The sequence below is a fragment of the Notamacropus eugenii genome, chromosome 2, assembly GCF_028372415.1.
Source record: "Notamacropus eugenii isolate mMacEug1 chromosome 2, mMacEug1.pri_v2, whole genome shotgun sequence".
NCBI lineage: Eukaryota > Metazoa > Chordata > Mammalia > Diprotodontia > Macropodidae > Notamacropus > Notamacropus eugenii.
The window spans coordinates 507,786,896-507,810,744 of NC_092873.1; the positions used below are offsets into that span (position 1 = coordinate 507,786,896).

Sequence of the window (23,849 nt, forward strand, 5' to 3'; positions counted from 1 at the left end):
CTTGGTCGGCTCCCTATTAGCTCCAAGATCAAATACAAACTACTGGGTTTAACTTTAAAGCTACCACCATGGGGCTCCCTCTCCTGCCTAATTACCCATTATTCTCCTTCACAGCCTTCCTGGCTAAGCCGACTGGCCCCTGCTACTCCCCCTGCATACTGGAGAGCTCTTTACCTCCCCTCCATGAAGCTTGGTGCAAATATTATTTCCCAAGCGAAACTGCTGCCCCGCCACCCAGCCTCCAGTGCTCCCCAACATTATCTCATGTATGTGTCACTATCTACCTCCCCTATAGAGTATAAGCCCTTTGAGGGCAGGGCCTATTTTTTCCTGCTTCCCCAGCACACTGGCCCAATGGTTGGTTCAATGATTTGTGCATTAGACAGGCTTGGGCTGAAGATGGATTCAGGAAGTCTTGGGTTCAAATCCTACCCTGCCACTTTCAGCTCTGTGACTGGGAAAAACACTCTGAGCCTTCATTTCCTCATCTGTAAAATGGGGCCCCCAAGAGCCCTTCCCTCCCAAGGATGGAGAACTGTTGAGTCAAGGTTAGCCTACCTCACTCCTGGCTTCCTGAGCAGATTCAGGAGCTGTGTTTGGGGCTCTGCAGGGGCCTGTCCTGGAGGGCTAGAGCCTCAGCCCAGCCCAGGCTGTTTCCTTGGTTCTTTCTTTGGGCCTGTTCCACCTGCTGGGAGGTTACCCTTGCTAGCAGCCTTGGTGCCTCACCACTAGGCTATGCCCACGTCTGCTAAGACATGCAGGCAGAGTATACTAGTTCTATGTTGGTCAGATGCTCCTGGGATGCTTTTCCTGCCACCATCCTGGAGGCTTATGCCCAATTCTGCAACAGGAAAGTCTCACCTGAGCAATGCTCGGGCATAGGCCATGGGCTTCCTCCTTGCCCGTTGCTCTCATCCTCTCCCACAATTTAGGATATGAACAATGCATCTTATTATAGTGATAGCAACTCCCCCAAAAGAATTGAGTACCTACTATGTGCCCAGCCCTGTGCTGGGACCCCGAATACAGAGAAGCAAGAGACAGACAGTCCCTGGTCGAAAGGCTGGGGCGGGGAGGGAATCTACCACATACAAGGAACAATTCTGCCCCCAGTGGAGCAAGGCTGACTCTATGCACAAGGGAGGCCAGACAAAGTTCAGCTGTACACACCAAAATGAATGAAGTAGGAAGACTAGAGTGAACTTAGAAGAGGGAACCGGATTAGGAGAAACTGAAGGGAGAGGTGTTGGCAGGAAGGGAATCTAGGCCAAGAAGGAGAACCCAGGGAGCAACAAGAGGCAGTGGAAAGGGTGCTAACATGGAAGGACAGAAGGTGGTCACTCCACACACCTGGCCCATCCCAGGGTAACTGCTTTCTCCAGAGAGCCTCTTCCCTGAGGAAGTCTGAGCCCAGTGAGTAAGGTAGGCCTTAGCCCTCTGGTAAGGGAACAGAGTGGGCCTCTGCTAGTGTCCTGGAATGGGAGTTAGGGAGAGGGCCAGCAGAGGCATGCAGGAGGCTCCTGGCATCCTGGGGACCCATCTCCATCAAATGTAGTGTAGCTGCTGGGCAGGTCTACCACTCGCTAACCTTTCACATGCCTCCCAGGACAGAGCACCCTTCAAGGGCTTGCCACCAAGTAAATGGGAGCCTTGGAAGGAGCTCCCAAAGCCACGAAATTTAATCTGGATACCAGTTCCTGGGAGCACACTGACACCTCTGTAGTAGACTCCTCTTCCACCATTCCCAAGGAGGTGGGAAGCAGGCCTGGAGGGGCAGGATGGGGCCCACTGCCATCCTCCCCCATGACTGGCTTGATGGCTCCATGAATGGAAAAGACTCAAAAGTAGAGCTCACTGAAAACATTAAAAGAAGGAAAGATCCCACAGCCTGGGCCCAAGGATGAGTCAGTCAGAGTTGCTTAAAATAAAACTGCTGTGCACATTATGAGCCAACTTGACTAGCAGGAGTGAAAACCGCCACCGTGGGTAAGCCCACTAACATGCCATCCCTCATCATATGCTGCAAACTATCTTCTGCCCTTCTGACCCAGAAAGACCCCTTTGGTCTCAGCCAGGACATAGATGCAGGTGGTGTGACTCCAAACTAGTCGTTGTCCCCCTCTAAGGCCCCAAGCCTTGAGTTTGAGGACAAAAGAGGGGGAGGGATGGGGAAGGAAGGCTCTACAGAAAACCAGGAGAGGCTTCAGGATTGAGGGAAGCAGTGCAAGGGCTCTGGGGACTGGGTTAGCTCTGCCACTGCTCTGACCCATGACCCGAGCCTAGGCCCTAACAGGGTGTCCTCCCCTCCCCACCCCGGGCTGGGTCTGGGACCAGAATGGAGGCTTCCTCTGCAGTATGTTGGCCTCAGCAGGAGGTCTGTTTGAGGTCAAAGAAGAGCAAGCTTAGGACTGTCTTCTTCACAGAGGAAGTGCTGGGACAGAGGGGGCTTTTCCAACACGAGGCAGAAATGGCCAGGGGCTAAGTAGCTCTAGAGTGTGGACTGGGAAGCAGAAAGCTCCTCCCTGAAGCTTGGCCAGGACCTTTGATTCCCTTCGGATCATTACTCTTCCAAATAACAATATCAGAGGAAGGACAGCAGAACGGGGAGGGGGGCAGATGACAGGCAGGGCACTTCCCTTTCCGGGCCCTCAGTCCTAGCCTGGGTCCCCTGGGTCTGCAACGATGCCCAAAGGGCAAATTCTGTCAGCTCTGAGGGCACCAAACAAACCCAAGTTAAATAGAACAAGATGCTTCTTTTCTTACTCAGTGGGTTGCGAGCAAGAAAAGTCGCCTTCATGGTGACCAGTGAGCTCTGACCATTCCCCAAACCTGGGGCAGTACATCCTCAGGACTTTCCCCAACCCTGTGAGCCAGAGGGAACCCAGCATCCCTTGCTCTGGAGCTCCCAATGCTCAACTGAAGCTGTTGGCTCTGTGTTATACCCTCAGGTACAAGGTGTCAGCCCTCTCAGACAAAACAAATTAAAAAGAGTCACCCTCCACCCCCAGCCCAGATGCAGCATCACAGCTTGGAGGGAGGGGAAGCAGCTTTGGCTGTATTTGAGCCCGGAATTTTAATATTTCATGCCAGAATCACTGAATCTCTGAGTTAGAAGGGACCTCAGAGGCCAGCTAAGTCTAGGCTGGGACCTGAGGCTATTTTAGTAAAAGGCAGTTTTTGAAGTCCATGCAATAGAGTAAGTTATCATTAACAAAAGGCCTGTCCCCAGTATTCAATATCTGCAGGGCATCTATCATTTTAATGATTTACTTTTATTTGGCAATTAAATTGCTTCAGGAAAGTACCTATAACTCAAGAGCTTCTAAATCCCAGTAAGACATTTAGATAGCAGTCCATACTGCTCTTTGGTAAAATCCTAGAAAACACACGAACATTGATCTCAGAACACAAATCCTGGTAAATCTAGGAAAGACTTGGGAAGTGTGCAAATGCCTTTTCAGTTTATTATTTCATACTTTGGGTTCGGCTATCTCGTTCTGAACAGGACACTTGTTTCTGCGACCCTCGGGGAGATCCACCTCAGAGTGGCATTTCAGGCACCGGCTCTGTGGGGGTGGGAGTGCCTTTTGGCACTGACCTCATACCTCCCCGCCTATGAAGGACACTCCTCCTGTCTTTGTCCACAAAGGTGAGTGGCAAATTAGGACAAGGACATGGCTACTTCAGGCAGATGGCTCCATTCTACTAACTGAGCCAGGTTAAATCAGATGACCACACCACTTCATTTCATCTGCATTTCTTGAATTACACAGATAAGGGGTGGTCTCCATGACCTGGGCCTTTTCTTAGCTATGGGCAGGAAGTTCTAGAGCAGTGGAACCAACCCCCTTCTACCTGTTTGGCCATTTCTGTGATGTTTATCCAGACTTTGTTCAAGCCCAGGTCTCCAGATTCAATCTTCTCCAGCTGCTTTTGTTTTCGGAGGAGGTCTTCATTTAGTTTGGGGATCTCTTGGAATGAGCTTTTCTGATTAGATTCCACTAAAACCAAAAATAAGAAGCATCAGCAATAGCAACCAGTAACCTCTGTGACCCAAAGATGAGGGAATGTCAGACGACCTAAGCAGGGGGAGCCATGGGGCACAAGCATCTCCTATCCTTGCAGAGACAACAGGACTTACAAAGAGGAGGGGGAAGAGTGGCTGGAGGCTCTGGTCTCAGCTCTGCCACCTCCTCCCTGGAGGCTCTTGGCCCACACATTCTCACTCAAAGCCCCAATTTTCTGAGTGTTAAATGGGGATAATCTTGGCCCTGCCTACTGTAGGACCTGCAAGGCCCTGATCCGATGAGATAACAACTGCAGAAGCACCTTGTATGCTCCAAAGTACAATCCAAATATCAGCTGGAAACAGTTCAATCCTCTAGGCCTTCAAACGTGCACTACTACCACTTGGCATTTCATATCACACTATCCTTAGGCTCAGGACAAAGGTGGGGAGAGTCATCACTTTACCACATGACTTGGCTAAACCTTTCCAATCTTTTCCTCTCTAAGATCTTAAGCCTCCATTGTAATCAGTCTGCTCACCAGCCACATTGGCCCAGAAGCAGGGAGGGGACTGAGAACTCTGACCAGCTCAAAGAAGATTTGGACCTGGCTGGGGAGAAGGGTTTATCTTGGGCATCAGGCCACCAAGGAACATGTGGGGCAGTTTGCAGGGCCTTGGCTTTGTTCATCTATTCATAGAGGATTTGGGGCCTCAAGAGTGTATAAAATGATGACAGGCTATGAGATGTACTTAAACTGATGGTCACCTTACTTCTGCTTAAGACTCCTTGTAAAAAAGAAGAGAATGCTGTCTGCATAGATACCAGCCTAGAGCTCAAAATGAAAGGAGGGAGAGAGAGAGTGGGAGAGACAGGAAGAGACAGAGATACTAGCAAATGCATGGCTTGATGCTTTGGCTCTCTTTTAAGAGACCTTCAAGATTCACTGGGTTGGCACCAGAGAGCTCTGGAGGACCCATATAGTTTTTACAACTTTAAGTGATAATTTTCTATCCAAACAGCACTCAAAATAGCTAAGACAAATGGAACACACATCCACATCCCCTTTCTTATATGCCAATGCTGCTTGCATGCATATTAACTCTTAACAAACTGCTATTAAGAGCCAGCCATTAATATACTTTGAAGAAACACCTGCCCAAATCTTCATAGGGAGTTGGAGTAAAGAAGTAGTGTGACTATTGAAATACCTGAAAGACAGTGTTTTTGAGTAATTAATAACCAATTTATTAATTGGGCTAGTCAATAATCAATAAATTGGTGGTCAGTGGATTCTCTAGGTCACCAAAGTTTCTAACAGAGATATGAAATGTCTCAAATATTTTTTTGAAAAGAAATGCCCCTGACAGGAAAAATCAGCCCTGATGAGTGGACATTTAAATGAGGAGGTGGGCTAAAAGTCTTCACCTCTTCCTGAGGATCACAAGACTCTGCTGCCTCCAGCAATCTGGACATCCCACTCAGACCCCTCTGGCTGTTCTCTCCTTTGTGAGCTGGGTTGCCCTAAACTCCACTGGAAGGGATCAAGGACATGGGCTTATTATCTTGGGCAAGAATCTACCTACATTTGATTCTGTTTACACTTCAAAAGAAGTAAGGTCTCCTAGCTGGGGGTTCCTGCCCAAGACTGAGAAGCATGTACCCAGAGGATTAGGGCAATCTCCTCTATCAGATATACCTTTCAGAGAATTGGCTGACTGACCTACAGGGGCTGGTCCTTGAATGTGGAAATAAAAGGTCAGGATACTAATTAATAATGGGTTATTAATATAGTGGAAAATAATAATTTCCATAGAGAAGGGAGTTGAAAGTATTCAGGGAAGCTAAATAATAAAAAGAAAGGTAAAGGTAGGTAGACCCCTACTTTTTACCACCAGCATCCTTTAATAAGTCATATGAAGTGAGGGCTCCACACAGCCAGCTTGGTGTAGCAGAAAAGGACTGGGCACCATGGCAGCTGAGAGTGGGAGCCTTGTCTAGCTCCAGCATGAAGCAGCTGTTTCTTTAGGCAATGACCCTTCCCCCACCAAGTTTTGGTTCCATATCTGTCAAATCCAGGTCCTGAGTGTTATGAGAGCTAGGGGTTCCTTCCACCTTGGAGAAACAGACTGCTCATGCTGGTCACATTAATGCAGTGAGCCTTCTGCTTTCTGTCACCAGTCCTCTTGGGCAGGCTTCATTTTAGAAACAGGTAAGTAAAAACCAATGAACAAATTAAGCACCAACTGTGTGCCAAGCATTGGGCTACATGCTGGGGACACAAAGTCAAAAGAAAACCACTCTCTGCCCTCCAGGAGCTCACCCTCCATAAAAGGGGCCAACACAGGTATCTGTGTATACCCAATCAATACAAGGTATGAGTCCTTGGGGGTAGGAGTAGGGGAGGGCATATCCAGGATCAGAACAGGGTTCATGGTGTTTATTTCAGTTACAAATAAAAAACCATGGCCCAAACACTGGTACACCCATTCCTCATCTTGTGGCCCAAACATCTAAAGTGGTTCATGCCAGCGTCCAAAATCCCAATGAAAAGGATGGTGATGTGAAGTCTGTCAGACAAGCCTCCTTCTTCTATGTTAATCTGGCCTGTGTGACTGCCCCCATGGGCATCCCAGCTATGTCTGAGATGGGCTCATAGGATCACTGGTTTGGAACCAGGAGGGATCTCAGCAGATACTGAATCCAATTTCCAATGGGGAGGCGGGGAGAGGGGAAGAGAAACAGAAGTGACTTGCCCAAGGTAACAAAGGAGTAAGCATCAGAGGTAAGATGTAAGCCCAAGGCCATTGGCTCTTTCCATTGTCCAATGCTGCCCACTTTGAGGTTATCTACTGAATTAAATAAATAACTGGACATAGCATCAAAAACCAGCCACACACAGGCAGACAGTAACCAGCTGCCTAAGAAGGAGTCTCCAGACTGGCTTGGTAAGTGCTAGCAAGACCATGCTGGTCTGATCCTGAGTTGGCACAGGGTTTTCCATGAGCTGATGGCACTCTCTTTTGGGGTCATGACAGAGCTAGGCTCCCAATCATAGAATGTGAGAACTGGAAGGGCCCTTAGTGGCCTTCTATTCCAAACCATACACCAAAAGAACTCCAATTGGAATGTGCTGGTCATGGGGTCATGCGGACATTGAGTCTCCAGAGGGGAGGCCCTCACCTGACTCTCAAGGTAGCCTCTTGCTGCCTTTGGCAACCTGCCCTGTCTGACTCCTCTGCCACAGGACAGCTCTTCAGATACCTACACACTTATGCCACTGGAGTCCTCTTTTCTCCGGGCCAGACACCCCAACTTCTTCTAACCAATTCTCATGTCACAGACTCAGGGCCCTTCACCAACCTGTTTGTCCACCTGTGGAAATGCTTCAGTTTGTCAGCGATCTTAAACAATGGTTCCCAGACTGGAATATAATCCTTCCACGACATCTGGCTAGGACAAAGAGACGCCTGCTTCCCTGTTCCTGGGAGCTCCGCCTGCCTTAATGCAGCTCGATGTGGCATTAGCTCTTTTGAGTGCCACATCCCCCTGATGATTGGTGTTGAGTATATAATCCACTGAAACCACCAGATCATTTTCAGAACAATCGCTCTCTATCCATGCCTACCATGTTTACCTTATACTTATGAGGCTGATTTCAGTACTCAAGTACATGTCTTTACATTTATCCCCAGGACATTTTGTCTTACTGGATTTAGGGGAAGGTTCTAAGATCTGTCAAGGTTGTTTTGGATATTGACCCCGTCATCCAGGGGGGTTATTAGCTGCCCCTCCCAGCTTTGAGTCATTTGCAAGTCTGAGGAACAGGCCCCCCATGGCTTCATCCCAGTCATGGATAAAAGTAAAGCAGCACAGGCCCCTAAATAGGTCACTGGAGTTCCACTAGAGAACACTTGCTACATGCACAATGAATCACTAACTACTGTTCTTTGGGTGCTGACCCCTAACCAGTTTTGAACCCATCTGATTCAATTACCAACTCTCTCCCTACTCTTTACCAGAAAAGCATGGCAACCAAAGGGGTCACCTCAATTTTAGGATCTCCAGGGAAGGGGTAATAAAGCTGCTGAGCTAGGCCCTGTATCCCTGCCCAGATCTGTGGCAAAGCCTGGGCCCTGGAGGATGTTGGCCAGGCAAGGCCCTGCAGGCCCCTTCAGTGTGATCTCCCCAGGAAGAGGGGCCAGCACAGGCACTGGTTAAAGAATCAGGAAGAAGTGTAACAAACAGCTCCCAATGACTAATTCATGAGCTTTCAACACCAAAAGCACCTCATGCAACATTGATGACTGGCTGTGGGGAAGATTCCCAGCTGCCCCACTTGGGTGAGTCCTTCTTGGTACCCACAAATGATCCCTGTGTGTGCTGGGGAAACAGGTGATTCAGAAGCTCTTTCAGGCAAACATCCACACCCAGGAGTCTGGGTAAATACCGTTCAAGAGAATACTCCAGAAGTCCCATACTGGCCCCACTTTGTGGTCTGTCTCCTCACTGGTACATGCTTCCTCTCACTCAGGGCCTGCCGGGGAGGCCCCAGGGAGAGGCATCTTGGGGGATCCCAAGGGCTGGACTCCTGCCTGATGAGGAGCTTGGAGATAGCATTGCTGCCAAAGAAGACTCCCAGTTTCAGACCTCCTTGTCCCTCCTGGGACAACAGGGCCTGGCTTCCAGAGGCCCTGCCTCATTCCATACTAATGAAGAGTCAGCAGTGAGCAATACAGGGAGGGGTGAAGTGACTGATGAGGGACTGGGCAGAACTTAAACCCAGGTCCCTGCCATGCAAACCGTGCCCCAAATGTTACCGCCTAACAAGAGGCCTTTCCCCATTACCCTTCATGCTGATGCCTTCCCTCTACTGACTGTCTCCAACTCAGACTGTCCATCGCTTATTTGTACGTGGTTTTTTGCATTAGTTCTTTGTATCCCCAGCACTCAGCATGGTGCTGGGCACAAAGCAGATACTTAATATATGATTACTGATTTTTTTATGGTACATGGACAGGGAGAGCCTTTGGCTTCTCAGAAGGTCCTCTATGAAGAGGGACATACTCTAAGTAAGCTCCTCTTATTTAGGACCCACAGTCAAATGTCTAGTTTGACATTTATTGAAGTCAGTTTAAAATCAAAAGCAAGTGTTTTAAAGAAGATTGTTTAAGTCCAAGGAGGGGGTGCAGAATAGTGACTGGCAAGGTTTTTGGAACCTTAATCTCTTGCCTGGCTGGCCCATTATAAGCTCTGATCACCTTTCTCCCTTCTCCCCTGGTTTTAGTCAAGAGTCACGGATGAGGTGCCTGTTGTGTGCCAGGCAGCATGTGAGGCCCCAGGGAAGTAGAGGAAAGAAACCCTGGGTAGTGTCTCACCTGCAAGGCCCAGCTCTGCAGGCGCCATTGACTTCTAAGCAGACAAAGTAACAACCAAAGAATGAATGCATTCCCTTATGAACAAAACACCACATGTGACAACAAATGCCAGCAGAGGCTACTTCGGCAACGTCTGCATGTACCCAGCTCATGGTAAAGGGCACAAAGCTGTAAGAGGGTCAGGGCAGAAGGAGTCTTTGGCAGTTATAAAGCATAAGCCAAATCAAGCTTCTCCTAAACCAAAGTCTTCCCCAGTGCCTCACTATGGCAGAGGTGCCCAGGACTCTTATGGGCATGCTGGCAGAGGTAATGGGCCAGGCCTTACTGCACTGAAGCATCTGGGCCCTGCAGCCCAAGAATGGACAAACTCAGTCTGGAGAATGGCTCTGATCAACTACTTCATTAATCTAGCTAAAGAGATACAAAAAGGCCACAGCTGGAAGGGAAGCAAAAACCACCTCCTGCCCCCATGCAATCATGGTCCCCAAGTTCTGAAAAACACACCCTGCAGTTGAGGTTAGGACCCACACTGCTGGACCGGAGTACACAACAACCACTACCAGCTGGCAAAGCGAACTGGACAGGGGCTAAAAAGGAAAATCAACTCAAATGTAACTCCCACTCCATCACAAATTGATTCTACACAGATGAAGAGAATGGGTAGGATGGACATACAGGCTCCCAAGAGAACAGCTACAGGTCCCCTGAGTAAAATCTCAGAACCATGAGCAGCATTCTCTCCTTCTCCGAGGAAGGTCCTCTGGAAGTTTTATTAAGGGCTAACTATTCTTGGGACAGACTGGGAGCCTGAATGACCGTGGACAGCAAACAAAGACAAGGGCCTGGGCTAGAGGTACCCTGTGATGGCAGGAACCCCTAGGCATGGATGGGAAGGCAGGAGGCATTTCCTCCTGATCCCTGGTGCCAAGGACTCTTGGAATGGTTTCTCTACAAGGATGCTGTCAGGGGTAGCTAGCTTTCTTGTCAGTTATGACAAGCGGCCAGCTCGCCTAAGTACTATCTTAAAGGTTTAGGGCTGCCAAGAAGATGGTGAGACGCTAGGCACTATTTTTAAGGGAAACTACTTTGCAAAGTTGCAGGTTGATATAAAAGGAGAAATGTCCTTGCCAAGGGACTCCTCCTAGATGGCTGGAGGCCCCTCTGTGGAGGCTGTAAATCCCCAATCACTAGAGATCTTTAACTCAGAACAGTCATATTCTGGCAAAGTTAAGGCTGAGCTGTCTTTCAGAGCCTCCTACGAGTCTATGAAGTTAAGACTTTCTGAAGAGCAGGGAGTGGTTCCAAAGTCCATTCATAGGCTGCCTTCCTGACTGGACGACGCCTGCCTGCTCCCTTCTGCCAAGCACACCCTCAAGTCCCCTCCTGTGGGAGGGCCAGTGTGGACAAGGCCCAAGTACTTGTGGCTCCTGTGGGGACCACTGTCCCTCTAGTGCCTGGCAGGGCCTCAATAAACAAGTAATGAAGTGAACTGTTTTCCAATAAAATATGCTCCTTACTTTTGGAAACATCCTATTAACATTCACATGTGGCAAAGTTAATTACAACTTGTAAAAGACTACTATGAATAAAAGTACAATCTAGAAGGGATGAGAGGAGGATGGAAAGGTAGAAGGATGGAGGCTGACCTAATTAACCAAACTCACTGACCCTGGCCATGAAGATGCTGGCAGATGCCCAGTTTTCCTTCTTGGGCCCATGGAAACTGTTTAGAAACATTTTCTTGTACACACACACACACACAGCTGTCATTCGCATCCTGATCTCCATTTCCACCCAACAGAACGCTCTCTTATAATAGACACGGAGGAGAGCAAACACACTGACCAGTCTGGCAGCACCGCCTCCTTCTGCGCCCACAGCCTGCCACCTAGCCCCCACTGACATCAGCAGGCTTAGGATCCTTCTCTCCTACTGCTCCGAAAGGCTCTATGGCCTGTGTTTCTCTGGGGATCTTGGGCTCAAAGCACTTCATTCAAAGTCATTCGCAGTAATCTCAAAGATCCCAGGAAGGTCGGTAAAGAGAACAAGCACCGAGCCTGCTGCCCCTTCGCAGGCGGGGGAGGTGGAAAGAGCAGGATGAGAGGTCAGAGCTCATCCAGCCCTGTTCCCTCACTTGACATATGGGGAAACAGAGGCCCAGAAAATGGAAGCGGCTCACCCGGGGTCAGAGAGGGAGGAAGAGGCCGGGGGCTTCCTCTCACTTCTCACCCGTCCTCCTGCGGTGCTTCATGGGGCGCGGAGCGGACCCCGCGCTGGGAGCAGACAAGCCCCGAGCCCCAGCCGGGGGGCCCGAACGCTTCATTTAGTCGTCCCAGGTGGGGCCAGCAAGGGGGCCCTTGGCCAAACACTAGGGTGCCTCCGGGTGCTCGGCACACAGCAGGGACCGGCGGTGATTAGGGAGGCCCCCGAAGCCCCCTCCTCCCGAAGCTCCCACTCACGCATTCTGAACTGATCCTTGAGGGCGTCCAGGTCCTCCTTGAGGGCCACCTGCATCCACACCAGGCCCACGCAGGCCACGGCGCACGCCGCCAGGATCACGAAGGCGCACAGGGGGTAGCAGACCTTGCAGCAGCGGAAATAGTCTCCTCTGCAAACGAACAGGCGCCGAGTCGCGGGGGACGCCCGGGCCTGGGGCGGCTGACACCCCCGACCCAGAGCCCGGGGAGGAAGGGCCCGCGGCCCTGGGGGGGCTCGGCGGCCGTGGGCTACGACTCCCGTGTGGCCCCGGTGTCCCGGCCGGACCGCGGGCTCTCCGGGGGAGGGGGCTGCCCGGTGCCCGCCCCGCCCCCCGCCGGGGCCCCCTCCCACCTGGCAAAGCGCGCGCGGGGGCCTCCCCCTCCCCCTCCGCGCTCGTCCTCGTCCTCGTCCTCGTCGTCGTCGTCTTCGTCCTCGTCCTCCGAGCTGGACGCGGAGCCCGAGGCGGGCGGCTCGGTGCGCAGCAGCCGGTGGCCCGCGGCGCCCTTCCAGGCCCGGCGGCTGCGGCGGCTCCGGCCGCGCCCGTCCCCGGGGCCCAGGCCGATGAGCGCGTTCAGCTCCTTGCGCTTCTTCATCTTCTTGGGCGGCGTGAGGGGGCCGCCCGGGGCCGAGCAGCAGCCGCCGGGCTCCAGCGCGGCCCGGCCGGAGGGAGGCGGGGGGACGGCGCGGGCGGGCCTCTCAGCCGCTCCGCTCCCTCGGCGCCTCCGGCTGCGGCTCCAGCTCGGGCTCGGCCTCGAGCGGCCGCCGAGTCCGCTCCCGGCCCATGGTCACGGCCCGGCCCGGCCCGAAGCCCCGCCCCCAGGGCCGTGGCCGCCCGCCCCGCCCCCCCCCAGCAGCGCGCACTCCCATTGGCCGTCCAGCGACGTCACTCACCTGTGCGTCGGCGCGTGGGTGGGGCCTCCTTAAAGGGTCCGCGAACCCTATTCCTGAGGCCCGAGCGCTCCGGGGCGGAATACTAGGAGCTGGCGCTGCCACTAAGGGACAAGGCTACTACGTGTACACACCGCGCAGAGCGCTTGGGGAGCTTAACATCCATACCCCTTCCCCGTGGTACAGATGAGGAAACTGAGGCTCAGAGCAATGAAATCCTTTGCCTAAAGTAAGAATCCTCAGGATGGAGCTGGAAGCGACCTCGGAGTCCATTCCAGTGGGCACCTGGGGAAACTGAGGCCGGACTGGCGAAGCCACTCCCCCAGAGACACCCAGCTAGAGAGTGGCTACGCAGAGGGGATGCTTTTTCCTGTACCAGTCCGCCAGGCTTCTAGTCCCGAATAGCCGAGACTGGGCTGCCTCAGTTTCCCCCCTGCACAGGGAGGGGCAGGCCCAGGTGCTCTGAATGAGTAACGAGGCTGCTGACCCGCATTTGACCGAGTCCTTGTAGTGCGCACCTGCCAGGCACGGGTTGGGCCCCCTAGGGAACAGAGGAAGGCAAGGAGCTGGCCCGGAATGGATGTGATAAGCTTTTACAGGGTAGATGGAAACTGTGTGCAAGAGGATGCGCTTGTTCTTTTTACTTGTAGCTGGTACGAAGCCTGGCACGGAGGAAGAGCTCCCTCTATGCCCGCTTGTTTGGTTCCTCATGGGGTGAAGGCAACCAACCCGGAGACGGGAAGGGAAAGCCCAAGGTCACACAGAGCTAGGAAGGGAACCCAGGTGTCCTACCTCTCAGCGGTGCCCTTCTGAATCCCCGGGATCGTTTTCTTGCTAATTTCTTTTTAGAAGTGGCCTAATTCATCTGAGGTCAGACAGAGGGCTGAGTAGGAAAAAAGAACGCAGGGTGTGCTGGGAGGAAAACCAGTTATTATCTCAGTGGTTGTTTCCCTGGTGGCATAAAACAGGACAGAAATGCTCTTTGGTTCAGGCAGCCCAGGACCGAAGCCCTCTGGAGGCCAGGCCAGGGACAGACAGTCCAGGGAGGAGCCAAGGACTGGTCTCCAGGGCAGTGGCAGGGGATCAGTGATTTGGCTGGGTGGCTCCCCAAGGTGGCCACCCACTTTACAGACAGCCTGTGATCTGCCATGGTGGAGGGAGGGCACATACCATGCAAGTCACATGTCTCTAGAGCTTTGCTCTTTCTGTTTTTGTGGTCATAATTATGTTTCAGCGAAGTGGGAAATGCAAAGTATGAAAATAAAACCAGAAGTGTGTTAGGGGAGCTCAGAGGGCTCTGGGGGCAAAGAGTCAGGTCTGCTCCTCACTTTCCCTTCTGGAGACAGAATGACTAGTATGACCATAATGGCTTTACCTTCAATGGGCATGAGGAGCAGTGCCCAGGTGAGGGCTTCTTACCCTCTCCCAGAGAGTGAGTGAACCTAACACTCCGTAGGATTCACCAGCACTGATTCAGTAAGTTTTAGGACCTGGTCAGGAAAATGGCTAAGCTGGAGGATGCCAGCTCAGTAAAGGCCATGGAATCACTCTGGGCCAGGGGGCTCATTGTGTCCAGTCCAAAGACTGATTCCTCAGCCCAGGGAGGGCAGAAGCCCTCCACTGTCGCTGGGGAGGGGGGTGGGAATCAGTCCTTACTGGGTTGCACATGTGCACATTGTCTGTTAAAAAGTAAGCTTCTTGTGGGCAGAGACTATTTCCTTATGGCCTCTATATGTCCAAGCTCATCAAAGTGCCTCTCCAGGCAGCAAGCAGGTGTTAAATGTTTGTTGCTTGTTTCTTTGTTAAATATCATCTGATCTGGTGGCTCCATTTTACTGCAGTGTAAACTAAAGCCTAGGGATTTGTCCCAGGTCTTATGTATTAAGTAACCCAGCTGGGAATCAAACCAAAGGTTCTCTCGGTCCAGATTCAGGTGTTAGCAAAACTGGGTCACTAGCACTGACCTACTGCCTGCAGATGATGAGGACTACGGATCTGTGGCAGACTCAGGCCTTGAACTCGGGTCCGGATCTGCTGCCCGGGCAGCCAGCTCCAGCCTGGCTCCTGGCCATAGCCTCTCTGGTCCTTATATCCCTTCCCTCAACACTGACCGGCTGCGTGCCCACACCCCACCCCACCAGGAGGAACGTGGCTTTACCCCTGGGCACAGGTCCAGGAGGCATCCCCTTTCGGACCCAGCCACCACCCCAACTGCCAGTAGGTCTGTTGGGAAAACAGCCTGTGAAAAACCTGAGTCCCATTCTGGATGCTGCCTGCTGCTACTTCTGCTCTTGCTTTCTGCTCTGCCACAAAGTCTTTTTAGAAGTACTGCCTCACAGAATACCTTGAGTCAGGGGCAGACCCAATCTCTGAGTGCTGAATTGTGGGAAGGGGCCAAGAGGGGGCGGTGCACATCGTATCTTAAAGGCATCTAGGTGGTGCAGTAGATCTGGAAGAGTGAGGAACACCCAAGTTCAAATCCAGCCAATGATACTTAAAAGCTATGCAACAGAACATCTGGTTGTCTTAGTTTCTTCATCTGCAAAATGGGGATAATACTAACACCTACCTTCCAGGCTTGTTGTAAAGATTAAATGAGATAATGTACAGACAATGCTTTGCAAACTTTGAAGTGCCACATAAATGGTTTTTATTGTTCAGTCGTGCCTGACTCTTCTTGACACTATCTTGGATTTTCTTGGCACAGATACTGGAGTGGTTTGCCATTTTCTTCTCCAGCTTATTTAATAGAGGAGGAAACTCAGGCAAGCAGAGTGAAATGATTCACCCATGGTCACACAGCTAGGAAGTGTCTGAGGCCAGATTTGAACTCAGGAAGTTGAGTCGTTCCGACTTCAAGCCTGGTGCTTTACCCACTGCACTACCTAGCTGCCCCTAGATAAATGTTAGCTAGCTATTATTTCTTAGGGCATAATATTCCATTACTGTAATATTTTATAAATTTCATACCCATTCCCCAATTAATAGGTATCTTTTCCCCCATTCTCTTCTAACACAGACAGTTGCCATGAACATTTTCGTATATATTAGACCTTTGTTTCTGTCTCTTACCTCCTTGGGGCATATTCTGAGCAGTAGAATTGCTGAGTCAAAGGTATGCACAGTTTAATTCTTTTTTCTTGAATACTTCCAAAGTTGCTGTCCAGAAAACCATTCTGAAAAGTCACCGAGAATAAACTAAAATGTCCATACCTTTTAACCCAGGCATATAACCCGAGGAAGTCAATGAGAGAAAAAAAAAACCCATATATACCAAAATATTTTTGTCACACTTTTTATTAGTGGTGGAGTTGGAAACAGTGGGTGCTCATCAAATGGGAAATGACCAAAGTTTAGGACACGAATGTGATGAAATCTGATGGCATTATTAGTGAAGAATATGGCAAAGCTTGGGAAGACAGTGCTAGCTATTTTATCGTAGCCCTGCTAAAGTGCTGTGCTCTGAGCTATGTTGCAAAAAAGAAAAATGATGTCCTCAGGGAGCCTCCCACCCACTAGGAGCAATATATGCAGAACACAGGTGAGTATGATGTAAGGTGGAATGTGATGAGAGCAAAGGGAGGATCCAGACTAGGAGCTCAGGGAATATCTGGAGAAAATCTGCAGAAACCCAGATCCCTCTCACAGCAGGCTTCCTGGAGGAGGTGGCAGCTGATCAGGGCCTAGAAGGAAAAGGATTTTCAAGGGTTGTACCAGGGTGCAGGCTGGTGCCTTCTTTGGGGGAACAGGGTGGCCTTGGGGAGAGTGTGGAGAAAACAGCTAGGGCAGGGCTCATCAAGGGTTAGGACCCAGGCATCTAGGTCCCACAGATTAGAGATCTTCCTAAGTTAGGGGTTTCTTAGCCCCTTATCTCAGAATAGTCTCAGAGATGCAGCAAGGTTGGCAGATACTCCTGCACTACCTGGGGGCAAGGGGAGGTTAATTTCTTGGGAATTGTGAGGGATGCATCTCCCTCTTTACTGTAGAAAGGTAAAGCCATTTACAGACATCTAGTTGGCAGGTCAGGGAGGGCACTCCAGGGTTTCCATTGGAAGAACTGTAGCAGAGGAGGTGGGGAGATGCCAGAGGAACTGCTCCCTCCCCTCAGGTGCCTCACAACCCTGGGGAGCCCATAGTACCTGGCCCCTTTCCAAGCTGCAGGTGGTTGGGTTCCTGGAATTTCCCAGAAATCCTGGAATTCTGGGATTCCTGAAATTTCTCTCCCCACCATCTGCTTCAGCTTCCAGCTAAACATCTGTGCCCAGATGTGAGGGAAGCCCTACAGCTCAGCAGGAGGCAAAGGCTGAATGTGTATGTGGGGAGGGGTGGGAGCAGGGAACCAAAGTAATGTTGAAACAATGGTCCCCTCCCCCTCAGAGGAAGTAGTGGCCTCATTCCCACTATTATAGGCTATTGAAGGAATCCGGTCATTATTCTGACCACTTGGCCTCCAGGATTCTATGTCAGATTTGGCAGCTGGCCCTCTTCCTTTGAGAAGGGAAAGCAGGAGAATAAGGGTGCTGGAGACCAGGTCATAGGGGCATCTGATGAAGGCACGGATAGGGGGACTGGAGAGGGGCCTTCAAATATCGGAAGGATCGTATCTTAGAAGAGGGGTCAGTCTTGTTCAGTTTGGCAGAGCCAGGAGCAGTGAAGGGAGGTTGTCAAGAGGTGGATTTATCCCCGACATCTAGAAAAACTTATTAATAGCGATCCCTGCCCCAAAGTGGAATGGGTTGCCCCTGCAGATAGTGAACTCCCCTTTCTGGAAGTCTTCCTGCAAAGGCTAGGACTCTAAGACTCTTCCGCCTTGGGCACATTGCAGAGGACCTTTCATTCCTTCCAGTGATGAAGTGCCATGATTCATTATACTACTACCTTTATGAGACTCAGTTTACCTATCTGTAAAGTGGAAGTGATAGGTCTCCATTGAGTTCCTGGTGATAGTTCCATAACAGTTGCCTTAGACTCCCTATGCTCGCATTTCTCTATAATGACAGTGCTACCTCTTCCACCCAAACTCTGGAGCATGATGTAAGGATAAGGGGAAGCTATACATTTATTTTTTTTGGGCCTGAGGGCTGTATGTGACCCATGTACATGGACTGGCAGGACTGTTCCTCCTTAATTCTAATTTTGATCCACAAGCTTAGGGACTTATCCTCCCCAGCTACATGATTATTCAGTTCCCAAGCATTTATCAAGTACTTCCTTTGGGCCAAACACCATTCCCATTATTGGGAATAAAAAGGAATACAGAAGCTAGCCCCTGTTCTCAAGGGCATCACGTTGCAATGGGGGAGACAATTCATGAACAACGATGTATAGACAAGATGTACTATCAGGAAACACCTCCAGATGAAGGTAGCATTTGAGCTGAGTCTTTGAAGGAAGCCAGGAAAATCAGTAGGTACTAGGCAAGGGAGAGAAACATTCCAGGTATGGGAGAAGCCAGAACAAGGATGTGGACTTGTGAGATGAATAAGGAGAAAGGCAGTGTTTCAGGGTCATAGAGAAAGTGGAGGCAAGGCTAGAGTGAGAAGACTGGAAAAGTAAGGAAGGACCAGGTGGTGGAGGGCTTTAAATGTCAAACAGAGGACTTACTGAGGAGGGGGTCAAATCCTGGATTTAGGAAAACTGTATTAGCAGCTAGGTGCAGAGTAACCTTCACTGGCAGAGATGAAGCAAGGTGACCAACCAGCAGGTTATTGCAGTAGTCCAGGTGGGAGGTGGCTGGGTCACAAGAGAAAAAAGAATGTATATGAGAAATGGCATGGTGGCAAAAAAGTGGAAATTGAGGGAATGTCCAGCGATTGGGAAATAGTTGAACAAGTTGTGGTATATGAATGTGATGGAATACGGTAGTTCTATAAGAAATAATGAGCAGGTGGATTTCAGAAAAAAAACTGGAAGGACTTACATGAATGGATGCTGAGTGAAGTGAACAGGACCAGGAGAACATTATACATAGTAACAGCAACATTGTGTTGTGATTAACCACGAAAGACTTAACTCTTCTCAGGATTACAATGATCTAAGGCAATTCCAAAAAAACATTCATGATGGAAAATGCTAACCACATCCAGAGAACTGTGGAGTCTGAATGTAGATCTAAGCATATGATTTTGACTCTTTGTTTTTTCTTTCTTATGGTTTTCTCCTTTTCTGATTCTTCTTTCACAGCATGACTAATGTGGAAATATATTTAACATTATGACACGTGTATAACTTATATCAGATTGCTTGCTGTCTGGGGAGGGGCCGGGGGAAAATTTGGAACTCAAAATTTTACAAAAATGAATGTTGAAAACTATCTTTCCATGTAATTGGACAAAAAACAAAATACCATTAAAGAGAGAAAAAAGAAATGATGAGCAGGCTGCTTTCAGAAAAACCTGGAAAGATTTATATGAACTGATGCAAAGTGAAGTGAACAGAACCAGGAGAACAGTGAACACAGTAGCAATACTATAGGGCCATCAATTGTGAATGATTTTCCTGTTCTCAGTGATGCAAAGATCTGAGACAGTTCCAAAGGACCCATGATGAAAAATGCTATCCACCTCCAGAGAAAGGACTGATAGAATCTGAGTGCAGACCAAAGCATACCATTTTCACTTTATTCTTAATTCCTCCCCCCCTTGCCATTTCTTATGCAAAATGACCAATATGGATATGTTTCACATGATTGTACACATATAACACATCAAATTGCTTAGTGTCATAGGGAGGAGAAAGGGAAAAAATCTGGAACAAAATTTTATGAAAAAATGTTAAAATTGCTTTCACATGTAATTGGAAAAGATGAAATGCTATTTAAAAGAAAAACATGTATGGAGAAAGGGGGGAAAAGAAATGGCACAAGGATAGAAAAGACAAGATTTGGCAACAGATTGGATATTGGGACTGTGTAAGAAAAGTGGAGGATAGCTTCTAATCCTCAAGTCCTCCCTAGAGGCAACACTTTTGAGTCAAAACTCCTCCATCTTTTGGATGTGAAGTTGGCTTGACTTTTTTTGAACCCCTCTGATCTCTGTGGAAAATCAAGATAGGGGAGTGACTAGAGTCCTTCCTTCTGAGAGCATGGAGTGGTAGACCTGAGTTCTAGTTGAAGTTTCTTTTTCTCTAAGATGGAGGGTGACAGTAATTGCTCTGAATATATGCTAGAGTTGGTGTGAGAAGCATGCTCCATGCCCCTTGAGATGCCATAGAAAGGCAAGCTGTGGAGGTGATGAGGATCTCCAGTCTCCTAGCCAGGCTGTACTGGGGGCAGAGACTCTCAGAGAGGCCATCTTTTGGGGGAGGCTTGTGCAGGCAATGACCACACAGGTGGACCTCAAAGTGCTGATCCAGTATGGAGTTAGGACTATAGTCATTATTTCTGTATTAAGTCAACTCTCAGAGTTCAGCAGAGCTCTCCACCATTTATAGCCTTCTGCTGCCCCCTGCTGCCCATTGGCCAAATAGGGAGGTTTTCACCCGTAGCGGTCCAAGCCAGATCAGTAAATCAGGGTAAGGGGATAATTACAGCTGGAAAGCAGGCTAATAATGATTATCAAGGGTAAGGCAGAGAAGGAAATGGAGGCTCACTGAAGGCAAGCCAAGTCCCACAGTAGGGAAACAGCTATGCTTGTCCCTTTGCACCACTAAGAAGAGATTCTGCTGTGCTTGCTGCCCCTGGTTAGGGACCTCTGCTTCAGACACACAGAGGACTGTGCCCCGAGGCTGGAGTCCCAGATGGGCACTATAGGGAAAGGTGACAAAAAAAATAGGAGCAGGTCTGCCCTGGGGAGCTTCTGATCTGAGGAGAGACACAAGCCTGTCCTGGATAGGGAGCCTCTGATTGCCTCCAGACTCTATGGCACTCTCAGACACTAGGAGACAGGAAGGGTAAAATGTAGACCTCGGGAGCCCTTGAATTGAGGTGAGCTCAGGGGCCAATGGGATCCAATCTCCAAATCTAAACTATCCCCTCAGTCCTACCTGTTGTGAATCATTGCCTGAAAGGGAGAGAGAGAAAGATCTCAGTTTTAGAGGGAGAGAGAGTAAGAGAGTAGGGCCTAGCTTTAGAAGTAGCCCTCCTCTTAACTTGCACACAAGACTGCATCCTTCCCTGCCCATTTCTGCCTAGCCACAACCTTGAAGCTTATCTAGGGTAAGCTAAATTTGGGGTGCTAAATTTAGATGGAATTGAGAGGACTTAGGATCATAGGAGCATAGACCTGTAATGAAATAGATACCATGGAATCCAGTTGCCCCATTTCACAGATGAGGGAGCTGAGAATGTAGAGAGTTGGCTTGTTCATGTCTTTAAGTAACTGTTGTGTGCTAGGCATTGTGCTAAGTGCTGGTCCCTCCTCTTACATCTCACATCTAATGGGGAAGAGAGGATAAATCAAAAGCTCTATGAACACAGGTACAGATGGAATGAATTGGAGAGAGCTCCTCATCCTGTCCTCTGGGACGAAGCAGAGCAAAGCACCTCAGCTTTGTACAGTTAGAAGGTCTCTTTAAATTCAGATTTCATTTACGCCGGGTAATCCTATCCTTAGGTTAGCTGATTTTCTCTGGGCCTCAGTTTCCCACTATGTAAAATGAGGTACTTTGGATTTGGCAGGGCCTCCCTCTCATGATGGGTCAATCCTCAGCCAAAGCCTGAAAAGGGGACACTTGTTTACTGGTTTGTGGAAAGAGTCCTTGCTCAGGACTCTGGAGGTCTCTAAAGATGGATGGAAAGGTTGGAAGAAGGGACAGAGGAGAGAAGAAGAGTCAGTCTGGGGACTAGGCGTGGCACCTCGAAGTTATAGGAAGTACCCCCCCCCCCCCAGCTGCAGGAGGCACAGCTTTGCCACTTAAGTGGGCCTGTTAGACAGCTATGGGGAGGACATACCTCGGTGAAGAAACGTGATGGAGGGAGTATGGTCTCTGGGCAGAAAGGAGACAAGAGTTTGCCCTGGGGAGCTCTAATCTGAAAGGAAGAGACACAAGGAAGGAAGAGCATTTCCATGCTCTTTATTTAGAAGTAACATTCCTGGAAAGGAGAGGTGGTGTCTCCTTTTCATGTTTTGTGAAAATAGGCCATTCTCCATGAGCTCTCTCCTCTTCCTCATCTCCCATCTCTTAGATGCCTTCTCCTTCACTCCTGTCTCACATAATGAAGTGGCCTCACTCCTTAACCAGGTCAATCCCTCTCCCTGTTGAAGCAATCCCATTGCATTCTGTCTTCTCCAACAGATACCTTCCAGCTTTAAAAATTGGTGAAATCTAAGCTAGGCTGACTCCCATAGAGCAACATGCCTCGGGGGAAAGAAGTCAGGGGAGATGCTCAAGAATGAAGTTAGTATGATACAAAGGAAAAGAAGTCCAGTGAGGAGGAAAAATGGGATTTGACTGAAGAAATCATGGGGTTGCACAGGGAAACTACCTAACCAACTTAGATTTTAAAAAGAAATGCAGAGAAGATGGAAGAAAGACCAGGTAATGGAATGAATGTGAAAGTCTGGCAAATTTTATGGAATTTGTCATGGAAAATTTGTATCATGGATGCTCCAGCTCAGGATTGACCTGGTTAAGGAGTGAGGCCACTTCATTATGAGGCAGGAGTGAAGGAGAAGAGAGCAGTAGAAGGCATCTAAGTGATGGGAGATGAGGAAGAGGAGGGAGCTTATGGAGAATGGCCTATTTTCACAAATATGAAAAGGGGACACTTTACCTCTCCTTTCCAGGAATGCTAGTTCTGAATAAGGAGTTGAGGCTGGTGACGAAAGCTCCAAAGCAAAGAACAACAGTCTCAAAAAACTGCTACTGGGAGAAAGAGGAGGCTCCATGAAGTTGGAGGACCTTGGTTTAGACAACACAGAGAAGGGAGAGCTGCTCAGTGTTTATTTCACTTCTGTTTTCTCTGCCAAGGAGAAGAATCTTCACACTGGAAATAGTAGGACAAAGATGCTTTACTAGGAGTTTATTCCTAAAGATATGTAAAGAGATGGTAAGAGAATACTTCTCTGCCCTTAGTGAATTCAGTCTCAGATGTACTATATCCTGGGGTCCTGAAAGAACAGTCATAGGGCACCTCAGAGATACTGCCAGGAAAATTTGAAAGAGCTTGGAAAATGGGAGAAGGGTCACAAGATTGGAGAAAAGTGAATATGGTCCTGATTGTCCAAAATAGCTCTCAAACTCTAGGCCTTTAGCTTGCCTTTGATTTCTGGGAAAACTCTGGGGAACACACCATCAAAGCTATGCTTGCTAAATATTTACAAAGGGAAGCAGTAGTGAGCAAGAGTCAGTGTGCTTTCATCTGGGTCAGGTCAGACTCACTGTATTTTCTTTATTGGTGGAGTTACCCTCCACCCTCATTGATGAGGGGAATACTGAGGATATGGTTTACCTGGATTTTAGCTAAGTCTTTGCTAAAGTATTTTATGCTGTGCTTGTGGAGAAGATAAACATTGATCAGACTGGATTCAAAGAGTCATTACTGGTTCCATGTCAACATGACAGAAAGTCTTCAATGGAGTACCCCAGGGATCTATGTTTGGCCTTGTTCAGTTTAGCATTTTTTATCCAGAACTTGGATGAAAGCATATATGGTATGCCCATCAGATTTTATGATGACACCAAGGTGGAAGGGAGAACTGAATTAGAGGCAGGATCCCAAAGGGTCTTGACAGGTTAGTGTACTGGGCTGAATCTAAAGAGATAAAATTCACTAGGGGTCAATGGAAAGTCTTGCACTTGGGTACAAATAATCAACATCACAAAGTATAAGATGGTAGAAGGATGGTTAAACAGCAGGTGTTCTGAAACAGACAGTGGTATGTTGGATATATTTAACAACTGGCTCTGAAACATTTTGTCTACTTTTAAGTTAAATTTGCACTATCACCATTTTCTCCATCATTTATTAAATCTAGACAATCAACAAAACAATAAACCAAGCCCAGATTTGTAGTATTTGCTGGTTTCTGAGGTGTCAATGCTCATCCTGAAAGCTTAACAATTTGTTCTTGCCAGTAGGTTAAAGCTGGCTCCAGCACGCCCTGAGACCAATCTGGGGGTTTTAGGAGAACACAAGTTCAATGTGACTCTGCAACGT

At 49.0% G+C, this 23,849-nt stretch overlaps 2 protein-coding genes across 7 annotated transcripts in view; one reads left to right on the top strand and one right to left on the bottom strand.

Annotated features, from left to right (window-relative positions):
- Positions 1-12,662, bottom strand: part of EFCAB14 (EF-hand calcium binding domain 14) — a 32,012-nt gene extending 19,350 nt beyond the window's left edge. For 2 of the 5 annotated variants that reach the window (XM_072649340.1, XM_072649342.1), the window contains exons 1-3: positions 12,215-12,662; positions 11,845-11,993; positions 3,856-4,001 (exon numbers count right to left, since the gene is read on the bottom strand). In XM_072649340.1, coding sequence (XP_072505441.1) covers positions 3,856-4,001; positions 11,845-11,993; positions 12,215-12,456 — 537 coding nt within the window. In that variant the 5' untranslated portion in view covers positions 12,457-12,662. The remainder of the gene's footprint in view (positions 1-3,855; positions 4,002-11,844; positions 11,994-12,214) is intronic. The other 3 variants (XM_072649341.1, XM_072649338.1, XM_072649339.1) reach the window with 2 other exon arrangements.
- A 116-nt stretch (positions 12,663-12,778) lies between these two features.
- Positions 12,779-23,849, top strand: part of LOC140530090 (cytochrome P450 4A25-like) — a 43,427-nt gene continuing 32,356 nt past the window's right edge. Inside the window, exon 1 of one of the 2 annotated variants that reach the window (XM_072649333.1) lies at positions 12,779-12,980. Coding sequence is in view for 1 of the 2 variants with exons in the window: in XM_072649331.1 (XP_072505432.1) it covers positions 13,356-13,404 (49 nt within the window). In the remaining variant the exon portion in view is untranslated. Of the gene's footprint in view, positions 12,981-13,263; positions 13,405-23,849 lie in introns of those variants that run through there. The other variant, XM_072649331.1, reaches the window with a different exon arrangement.